Source organism: Pyxicephalus adspersus, chromosome 4 (genome assembly GCF_032062135.1).
Source record: "Pyxicephalus adspersus chromosome 4, UCB_Pads_2.0, whole genome shotgun sequence".
NCBI classification, from domain to species: domain Eukaryota; kingdom Metazoa; phylum Chordata; class Amphibia; order Anura; family Pyxicephalidae; genus Pyxicephalus; species Pyxicephalus adspersus.
In genome coordinates, this window is record NC_092861.1 from 29,766,815 (window position 1) to 29,777,902 (window position 11,088).

The 11,088-nt window shown below is 39.5% G+C and overlaps 1 protein-coding gene across 2 annotated transcripts; it reads right to left on the reverse strand.

The window, feature by feature from the left end:
• Window positions 1–3,718: 3,718 nt before the first annotated feature.
• WDR53 (WD repeat domain 53) lies at window positions 3,719–10,869 on the reverse strand. Of its 2 annotated transcripts, XM_072407640.1 has the most exons (4): window positions 10,733–10,754; window positions 7,836–7,889; window positions 7,179–7,676; window positions 3,719–5,452 (listed from the first exon to the last, which is right to left on the reverse strand). In XM_072407640.1, exons 2-4 carry the CDS (start codon window positions 7,872–7,874, stop codon window positions 4,889–4,891), a joined length of 1,101 nt encoding a protein of 366 aa, XP_072263741.1. In that variant the 5' UTR covers window positions 7,875–7,889; window positions 10,733–10,754; the 3' UTR covers window positions 3,719–4,888. The 2 variants fall into 2 exon arrangements, with proteins under 2 accessions (XP_072263741.1, XP_072263742.1); XM_072407641.1 differs by lacking the exon at window positions 7,836–7,889 and having other exon boundaries at window positions 10,733–10,869.
• Window positions 10,870–11,088: the final 219 nt, after the last annotated feature.

Below are 11,088 nucleotides of genomic sequence, written 5' to 3' on the forward strand. Positions count from 1 at the left end.
CCCACTTCGCTGAAAGCTTGCGCATGTCCAGGATAGTGGTAATAACAAACCCAACACACTCCCATGAGATGTGAAATATCTGGGCTATCTTTTGCATGATTCTTCACTCTTGAATCTAGAACATTGAATGTGTCCCTTACTTTCAGACCTTTGGTTCCATCAAATCGAAATAGTTGGACCTAATTAGGGCACCATGAGACTGACTTACCTGTGTACCTTCTAGGCAAAGTTAGGTTTACATATACAAAAAATACTTTCTCAAAAGGAAAGTTGATGAAGAGACTTTTTAGACAATTCGTTTATCACATATACTTAGTTAAAATTGTTTATCATTTTTTATCATTTTAATTCAAAAAGATATTTCTCACCGATATTCAATTACATACTTAATATTAACAACAATTGTGACTTATATAAGTATGAGAAAGTAATTCCTTTAGTTTTCCTTTTGTCTCAATGTGTTTCACAGAATTTATTCTGCTTTTTTAGGAGTAGTGTAGGAATGGGAATATACTTTTTCATCCAACCATTAAAACCAATTTTTAATGCCTTCTACCCACAAATAGGTAGGCAGAGCATCAGTGAGTGGCAGTTTTTGGAAATTATAGTAGGACTCACCTTTCTGTAAGCAGGTAGAGGAATCAAAAAATAAATGTTTTACCTTTAGACAGCTTGTATGTATTATGCAAACCGAATTACAACAGGCATAGAGACACTCCATCCTAGTGTCTAGGTTACCTGTGGGTTATGCCTGTAGGCATTAAAGACAAAGCTTTTGCTGCAATTAGTTATCCAAGGAAATATTGTTTTTTCAATGCACTACACATACTGGCAACTATTTTGACATTAAACTACTATATTTTAAAAGACATAAAATAAAAAAGGGAAAAAGGTATAAATAAAATATCTGTTGATTCTGATAGTGACAGCCACCTTATGCAGCTTCCTGTGATGGTGTGGCAACAATGCTGCACAGCTTCCTAGTTCAGAGCAGAGTTTCCACTCTCATGCAGGCTGTGCCTGGTTATACTACAGTGGGGGAATAAACATGTTAAAGGGGTGTGGCTATCAGCACTGCTGATTCACAAGCCTATAAGCTGTCAGTCATCACCCAGCCACTGCTAATCCCGCCCACTGCTTTCTGGATTGGCAGCACTGCCTTTGTCACAGAAACCATTCCACTGTGAGCTGAAGTGTCTGGGAAGGGAAGTGTGTGAGACACAAACAGAGGAGGATTTGGCTCAAACGACAGTAAAAGTTTTTCCTTTATAAAGCTTTCAGGTAGTAAATGGATCTGTGCATTAGTAATAATAATACACAATAGTTTTTTTTTTTTTTTCTGTCTATCTGAAAAGACCTGACAATGACAGGGAGGGAGAACATGGCTATGTCTTAACAAGATGATCATTAGGATTTATTTTATAGTGATTAAGGTATCAGGAGCCAATTACAGAGGTTCCTAACCAGTGTCCAAAGATATGACAACCTAATCACTGGCATTTAGTGAGCACAATTGTGCATGGGCACTGCAAAGATATTTCTATTAACAACCACTCCGGAATAAGTCCTCAATGTCCTAATGCACATTAATTGTAATAGCTTTTGGGTATAAAGCAATATCCTACATGTAACTTAGACATACATAGCTAAATAAACAAAGCAGAAATGCTGTTTAAACTAACATCTGTTGTGGAATTCAGCCAAGAGCACTTGTCTTACAGTGAAATAACAAGAACGTTTATTGACACACGTGAGGGAGATTGTACCATTAGGAGATGTTTTGTAATGGGGTATTTATACTGTGTAGAAAACACATTGCCGGTCAGCAGTATTTACAGTTTACTGAAGCAGAATTAATCTTAAAAGATGGTAAGATACAACACATATACGCTACATACACAGGTCAGATAATTTCTGCCTGTCTCAGGTGAAAATCTGACATGCATACAGTGTTCCTCCAATGTCGCTCATCATTCTGCCTTGGATTGATGACATTGTCATGGGCATCTAAAGCTCACTGATGGTTTAAGCAACAGGCAAAGCTAGGTCTGCTGGTACACTCGCACAAAAGAGCTATAAATTGCTGATAAACATATTGCTGGCACATTGCATAGGAGCCTACAGCCACGGACCAGTCAATACTGTCCATGTTAACCCCTCTCCACCACTAAACTGCCTACAATGGGAATGTAGGGACTGGGCTATGGTGGCTTGGTGTGATAAATTATGGTTTGAATATAACCAGGTGTATAGCTGGGTGTGTATGAATCATTTACCTGGGGAAAAAAAACAGCAGCATGGGAAGAAGGTTGGCAGGCAGAGGCAGTGCGGGTGAAAAGATATGGAAAGATTTTAGCAGCTGATATCACCATTTTATCAGTGTGGTTGTATCGTTGATGGGTCTGAGCTATTTTTGCAGCATATGGGTGACCTACACAATAGGCTGGTGGTTTTAATGTTTTGGCAGATTAGAGTAGATGGCTAATTGTCCTAGTGATCTCTGATTAGCTTTGTCACTTCCAGCTCTACAGAACCTCAAGCTCTGACTACAAAGCTTCCATTGCTGGTCTTCCAAGATGTGTAAAGCACAAATTGTTTCCGATCATACAGTCTTCCTCACCCCTCAAAAAACTTGACTGCGCATACACAACTTAGTTTTGTGCTAGATATGATTAGGAGGAATTATTGCAGAGGGGACCTGCCTGTCTCGTTCTACAATCATGACCTGTCTGATCATGGGTTCTTTACTGTAGTTCCACTTTAACTGTACAACTCATGAACTAACATTTCTGCTATATATCCCTACTTCAGATATATTGGAAGATCCCAAAGAAACAACAACTCAAAAGATCCATCTACTGGTACAACATATTAACAGCAGGTTTCCAATACCTATTGGGGAAACAAATCTTCCAAAAAACAGCTGAACTGTTTATGGGGGAGCTGAACCCATCCAAGGATCTATTAATTTGTCCATCCAGTACTAACATTTACTCAGCCCTGCCAGACAGTGGCCTTAATTATCAATACTGCCATTCAGCAATACAGCAGCAAACTGAACCTGTCTGTAATTGGACAGTAATGTTTTTTGTACGTTTTCTATTTTTTCTTTTTGTCAGCATATGCTGACAGCAAATGTGTAAGCGGCAATGGCTAAGTGGCTCAGGATAAAGGTCCATTCTCTGCTAGCCGGAAATGTACTACCCTGAGGGGTGTTATCGAGACCAAAATCAAGCACCAAACACTGTCCAGGCGCTCACTGATGCCCTGATCCAGGTCCAGCTGAAGATCCCACCGGTCACTATCTGCCATCTTGTCAGAAGTATCAAAAGATGTTCCTAGGACTGTATACAGGCACATGGGGGCTATACACTGAGTCATATCATAAGCCATAATTAATAAATTCAGGAATCTTTGACTATTTTGTGATTTAATTTTTTATTTTGCGTGATTTTTTAATCCAGCCCTCGGAGAGTTAAGGATTTTGGTTTCCATTGACTGCTCCCATGTCATTTTGTTCTCAGAAGATGATACAATGTATATCAATAATTGATTTTCTACCCTATTATTTTGGTTATCAAAATCTAAAGCTTTTGAGCACTGTATGTTTTAGTGCAGAAGATATTAACATAAAAAACGTTTAATGGGAATCTGTCATAAGGCAAATGACAATCAAAGATTTAGAGCCATCCTAAAAAGAAAAGAGACAAACAAGGAGTAACTTTGGGCATAGAATGAGGTTTTTTACATCAGCTTTATTATATCTGATAAGATCTGTCATTGTACTAAAGCAAAGAAATGCAGGCACCCAATGGCCACTCATGTTATGCAATATCATGCAAAACACATCATCATCTTATATATCAACATCATGTATATAGCTTATCTGTGTGTTTTGATAAAATAATGCTTGGAATCCAAGACTTTCATAGAACATGTGTTCATTACAAAAGTACTTGTCTGCACTTAGTGGATTCTCTAATACAAATTCTACAGTGAACCTGACACAAATTGGCAAATTTTATCTAAACATATACAAAAATGCATAAGCAAATGTTAGTCAGTAGAACCCTGCAAGCCAAATGATCATCACAGATGAGCAGCCAAAGTTATATGTAAATCGTGACTTTTACAGAAGTCAAGTTTGTCAAAGCCTTTTCCACACCTTTGTATTGGTTAATAAAAGTGAACAATCACATTAAAGGATAAATGCAAATGCTAACTTGGCAGAGCCACCACTTATACAGGAAAAGTTGCAATTTCCTTATAAATGTGTCAAGCAGTTTTCACCTAATTAACTTTTATTTATTTTTTTTTTAAGTCAAATGCTCAGTTTGGTTTACCAAGGTTTGTGTCAAGATTACTTTAAGGCTGACCATACAATGGTATCCCAACCTAATTGCTGGGCTTTGTATTTTTCTCATAAAGCTCAGTAATTTTTGTATGGGACATTCTCTGTGTATTGATGTTTCCATTATCACTAAAAATAGGAATTCTGATCTGGGAGCCTAAAGACATTGTACCAAACAGAAGCACTAAGAACCATTCAGACATTATAAGTAACATCTGGAATTCAGGCTTTTTGCGCTGATTAGTACCATCAAAAGAATAGGGTTTTACAGAGGTGGACAGGGTAGGTAATGATCACACAGATCCCAAAAAGTGCATGAAATGCACTTCTACAACAGATTCTACAACTGAAGAGACAAGCTTTGTGCATGCACAAATTTATTCCATTAGATTAGAATGGTAATGTGTTTTCTAAGGCACTGGATAACATTGTATCTACTGATTCTGAGTATTGCAAGCCCATCTGGAATATTGAAAATCAGAAAAATGTATCCAAATAAGAAACCCATTTCCTAAATAAAATAGTTTGTCAATTCCTCTAAAGCTCTCCCAGCTGATACATGGATATGGAACTGCTTGGATCTGCCACCAGAACCACTTTAGCTCCCTGAAGTTCAGCTCCTAGAATCCAGTTCACTTTTTCACCATGGTCAATACAAAGTTTTGAGCTAACTCTTGGCACAGCCTCTGCCATTTGTCGCATCTTGGCCTTTCTAGAATGAGGTTTCTGTTTTTGTGGTTGTGTGGTTTCCTTGCTAAAGTCCCAGAGGCAAACTTTACCATCATTACCTCCTGATAGTAAAAATGTTTGCCCAGAATCTTGTCCAAAAAAACTGACTTGAGAGACACCTTGAGTGTGAGCTTTAAAACACTGTTCCTCCTCAAATCGAGTGCCAGATATCCGGAAAAATCTGATTTTGCCATCCTCAGACCCACAACAGAAAACATTTCCACAGGAAGAGACAGAAAGTGAATGAGCCAGAGGCGGATTGAAGAGCTGGCCTGGAGACTGGTGATTGTCCATATCTTCGTCGTCTTGAGCCAAGTGTTGCAGGTTTGTGATCCACAGTGGTCTTGTCTTCTGCATGTTCCAAAGCATCACCTAAACACGAAAACAGTAGTATGTAGAATGAGTGATCAAGAACGCATGAAGAAAAAAAAAAAAATTATAGTCTGTACAACAATTTGAAGTGAACCTGTGCCCAAGTCATGCTAATTTATTTGCTTATTCTGATCAAGCAGTATCTGTCCATAGGCATTGAAGAAATTTTAAAGTTTTACAACATTGACACTAAAACTCTTATTCAGATTTTATGCTGTGATCTTTATGTGATCATATTACAAGCAGGGAGGGGAGTGATGATGAGGTTTAAAGACCTTTTACTTCTTCTTAGTAATATGTAAATAAATATTATCCAGAATCAGGGCAGAGGTGCACTTTAAATAAGGTAAAGATACCTGATACTTTGCAAAGCTATATTTACCTAACAACCTGCTGCTAAGACTTAGAAGTCTTTACTTTTAAAGTGGGATTAAACTCATCTCTCTTTTTCCTGGCACCATCAATATCCATCTGATTCTTTTCTATATTCTGGGTCTTTGACCTCACCTGGAATATGCAGTCCAGTTTTGGACACCAGTTCACAAAATGGACATTGTTGAATTGGAGAGAGTGCAGAGAAGGGCAACTAAACTAATAAAAAGAATGGAGGAGCTCAGCTATGAGGAGAGATTAGCTGAACTGAATCTATTCTCCCTTGAGAAGAGTTGTATAAGGGGGGATAATGATCACCCTGTATAAATATATAGATGGTCCATATAGAGAACTCTCTTCCCCATTATTCACTTTAAGATCATTACAAAGAACAAGAGGGCACTCTGCGTCTTAAGGAAAAGAAGTATAAGCTCCGGATAAGGAAGGGATTCTTCACTGTAAGGTCTGAGAAAATGTGGAATCGGCTCCCTCAGGAAGTAGTTTCAGCAACTAGATTGCTTTAGGAAAAAGCTGGATGTTTTTCTAGAAGCACAGAATATACCTGGGTATTAAGGCTTTAAAGTAAAAATAACAGTGACTGTTGATCCAGGGAACATCCGGTTGCCTCATGGAATCAGGAATGAATTTTTTCCCGAAGCAAATTGAACCAGGGTTGTTTTGCCTTCCTCTGGACCAACTATGTCTTATAAGGTTTTATATCTGGGATATGTTTATTTCCCTAGTGGTTGAACTTGATGTCTTTTTTCAACCTAACTATGTAACTATGAATGACCAGGCCAAAATAACATAAACCCTGTGCATGCCCACAGAATTTCAATTATTCTGACATGGAGGTATGCAGAGAATGTACAATGAACTGAGCCCTAGTGCGTATCAGTAAAATGAACAAAAGTAAGTTGTAATTTAGATTTACAGGCCATATGAAAAAGTAAAGCAGAAAACAAAGCAGATTTTAAAAAATATTGCATTTGTTTTTAACTTATTTTAAATCCAAATACATTAAATAAGGCTTGTTAACTAGTCTCGTAAAACCCCCTAAGCACTAAGACTACTAGAGGAAGAGCTAGTAATAGGAGTCAATCAAGCTGTAGTGCACATGTGATGACAGCTACATGCTAACAGACAGACACAGCAACCAATAACCTTGTCAGTGTGTTGCTACTATCCAATCAGGAAGCTGGGTTTGTTTATTTTACCCACTGTTTATAACAAATCTGACAAATAGTATTAGAAGATAAAACAATTGCTACATGTGCACTAAAATGGTGTGTTAAACTGTTTGGCAGGAGTTTAATTGTAATTTTTGCACACAGATAACTCATACATGGCTCACCTGCATATCAAGTCCACACGACACAAGACTCTGGGGCCGGTTAGGCCTAAAAGCAACTGATGAGCAGATATTGGTGTGTCTCTGAAGTGTCCGACAGACTTTCTTAGCCTGTAGATCCAAAATTTTCACTGTGCCGGAGTCATCAGCTGCAGCCAATAAACTGTCCAATTCATTGACAGAAATGCAGTTTATCTCTTCTTTGTTGACACTGAAGCTCTCCACAGGCTCTCGGAAATCCCTGGTGTCTAGGACACTCACAGTCTCCCCGTGAGAAGCATAGAGTTTTGTGGAAGAAGTTGGAGAGAAGATAATCCCAGTCACATCATCACCACCATTGAAGTGCAGTTTTTCAATCGGATGTCCCTGCTCACTCCAGAGAGTAAGCTCTCCGCATTCAGCTCCAGAAGCAACAGTTCTCTCTTTGCTGATGGCCAGACTTATAACAGCATTGGAGTGACCGGAATCCCACTTTGTAGTCATTGTCCTATTTATAAAAGTCTATGGAAAAAGTATAAACAAGAAGGCTCACAATTAGATTTTTATGCCAAAATTAAACATGTCATAATATAAAAAAAACAGCAGCATTCCACATAAAAGACATTTTTGATGGTTACACAAAAACTAATATAACTTGGATTGTAAATAAATACCATCTACCTGTACAAGTGCACAGAGGCTAAGTTCTTTATTTTCCATGTGTCATATCTGTAGCTGTGAAGAAATAAAGGAAGGACAATGGGTAGTAGTCTACCTGACTTTTCTTCAGTAACAGTACTTTGCACTGCATTAATAAAGAACTCCAGATATTAGGGCAGAATTATAGTTGTACATTCCAAGATTTGCGTTCTTTGTCCCTACTGCAAAAAAAAAAAAAATACACTTATTGGCCTGTTTGCAATCTTTTTATTTTTAGATTAGACTGACCTGCACAAGTGCAGGATGCCAGGATATACAAGGTATACTGGCATCTACCAGGACTGCTGGGACTGAATTAACTCATGGGCCTGATTTCTTAAAGCTCTCCACGGCTGTGGAGGAGGATACACTTTCATCAGTGAAGCTAGGTGATCCAGCAAACCTGTAATGGATTTGGTCCAGTACTGAAAACATTTGCTAGCAAATGACTGTTAAGAAATGTATTCCAGGTTTGCTGGATCACCCAGCTTTACTGATGAAAGTGTATCCTCTCCAGCCTTGGAGAGCTTTAATAAATTTGGCCCATTATGTCATCACAGCCTGGCCAGACCCAGAAGAAGACCCTTCTGTAATAAAAGACCTATTACATTTAGATCTGCTTTGGTGTGCCAATATTAACTGTGGAGGGATCTCTGCAGTAGATGTGGGAGAAATTGTCCATGAGACAAATATACTCCAGTGCTGTGCTTTATACAAGGATAACAAAAGGAAAAAAAGAAAGACCCAAAGCCAATTCAGAAAGGACTTGGTTACAAGAAGTGAAAGGCGCAGCAAATGCTTACAAATGTTATCTGGTCTAATCAGACCAACATCGAACCTTTACACACAATGCTGTGAGTGCTAAATGACCAACATTAGAGGCAATCCCCAGAAGTTTTTTTTTTATTATTACCCTAATTTGAGGTATTTAAACCAAGAAGCTGAATGTCTTGAAATGACCCAGGCCACGCTCAGATCTCCATCACACTATGAATATTTGACAAAACTTTAAAAACGTATGCTCGCCAAAAGTCCCTGTCCCCTGAATGAACTACAAACTGGTCAATAATGGGGAAAAAAAGTACAATTCAGAATACAAAGCTGACTGGGACAACAAAACACCTGCAGTGGATTTCAGCCCAGGCTGGTTCTATTAAACCCTAACTCAAATGAATAGGATGGGGGGAGCGTTCTCATCAATATGGACATTTGTTCCAGTGACAACTGCCAAAGAATTGAAATATTATACAGTGTTGAACCAAGAAATTGTTTTAAGCTGGTTGGAAGAAATTGTAGGTGGTTGGCAGCCCCTGTATTGTGTCCCAACTCATCAGTAATCATCCAAAAACAAAAAGTGGGTTACTGAAAAATGCCAGGTGGTGCACCCAGCTAAAAGGGGCTGGGGAGAAGACTGTTACAGAATCATGGAGGAATGGATCTTGACATAGTTCAGGTCCTAATTGGGTTAATTTTCCAAATTCTAGAACCCTCAGCAAGTTTATCCCCATTATTTGTAGTTATCTCAGCCATTTTAAAAGAAGAAAAATCTCCAAAGTGAGGCAAGTCCCCTCAAATACAGGTAGTCCCCGGGTTAAGGACATCCGACATAGGGACATCGCCTCCTTAATACAAACGGGGCTTCCCTGCTCACTGTGTGCAGAAGAGAGGCTTCAAGGGGGGAGGGGGCGGTTTGCATGACTTGCATAAATATATCTTTTGATAAACACAGCTGAGGTTGTGGGTGACCTTAAAGCGTGCCTGAACTCATAATTTTCACTTTACATAAAAGGGTAGAGAACCCTTTTATGTCAGGTAAAAATTGTTTTGTTTTTTCAGGTGCCACAACCTTTTTAAAAAAAAAAAGTTCAGCACCGGCCTCTAATTCTCGGCCGCCTAGGCAGTCGAGAATGAATGGGAGCGCAAAGCCTCCCAGGATACCTATGTCAGGCATCTCGGCATGCGCAGAAGGAGCCTTTTTTCTCAAATTAGGCAGCATGGTGTCAGTAACTGTATAAAATCCTCACTGTGAGCTAATCACAAAGCAAAAAAAAATACATCTTTATGGAGCCTAGACATTCATTAACTTCTGAAGCAAGCTGTGCTTTCATATGCAAAAAAGAAACAACTGCAGAGTTTGTCTTGTCATTAAAAAGGGTTACAAGATGTTGCAGAAACAGCTCACCCCCAAAAGATCACCCAAAACCTCAGCTGTATTTAGCAAAAGATTTCTTCTGCAAGTCATGCAAACTGCCCCTCCCCCCTTCAAGCCTCCCTCCTGCACACAGCAACCAGGGAAGCCCCGTTCCTATCTAGGAGGTGTCTGTATGTTGGATGTCCTTAACCCAGGGACTACCTGTATTGGAAATCATTGTTCCAACAGGTACATCAGTCACACAACATTGTTTGTTATACAAGTCAAACAAGGAGAGCACAGCGGGGTGCCATTCACACCCTTCCATAGAACAGAATGGCAGACAATCATGAAACTTGTTTCCTGTGACAGAAATTGTTCATGTGTACTTAGCCATACAGGGGAATTCTTTTCAATCTGAGAGATTTCATGTAACTTTCCTTTGTGTTTCTGGAAAAGGAAGTGAAGGTAAATCCCCCCAATGGAGCACATTATATATATACAAATACAGGCTTTAACCCCCCATATAAAGGCTATGCACACGCTTCAGTGAGAACTGAAAGATGAAGTTTTAGAAACAATGCCATGGCAGGCAGCTCAGGTGTTCCTGCAAGTTACAGGAGGCCCCAGGCTGCACTGGAAAGAGATGGGGTAGCCCTAGGAATAACATGCCCGCGTAGACAGCATCCTAGCACATATATGACATTGCTCATATGACGAGGGAGCTGACATGCTTCACCATACACACCTGACTCCCAGCACAGAACTCCAGGCAGGCTACTTCCGCTATATCCAACGACCCACACTGATTGGCTGCTTACACGCCGCAGAAATAAAAACGAATTCTGATTGGCGTATCACAGACCGTAAGGCGGGACTACAGCCACATGTCAATGTTAACGCAAGCGCATTCATGGTCCTATTTGTGATTGGTTCCCGGATTGTCATAAGAAGGCCGGATTTGCTGCTGATTACGTGCTCCATAGTGACGAAAACGAAGGCGGTGCTAAAGCAGGAAACTTCAGAAGTCCCTGCAATCCCTCGCATGCGATTGGCTTAGCTTGTATTTGTTTTCGTCAGCAAGGCCTGTGATTGGCTAGCGAT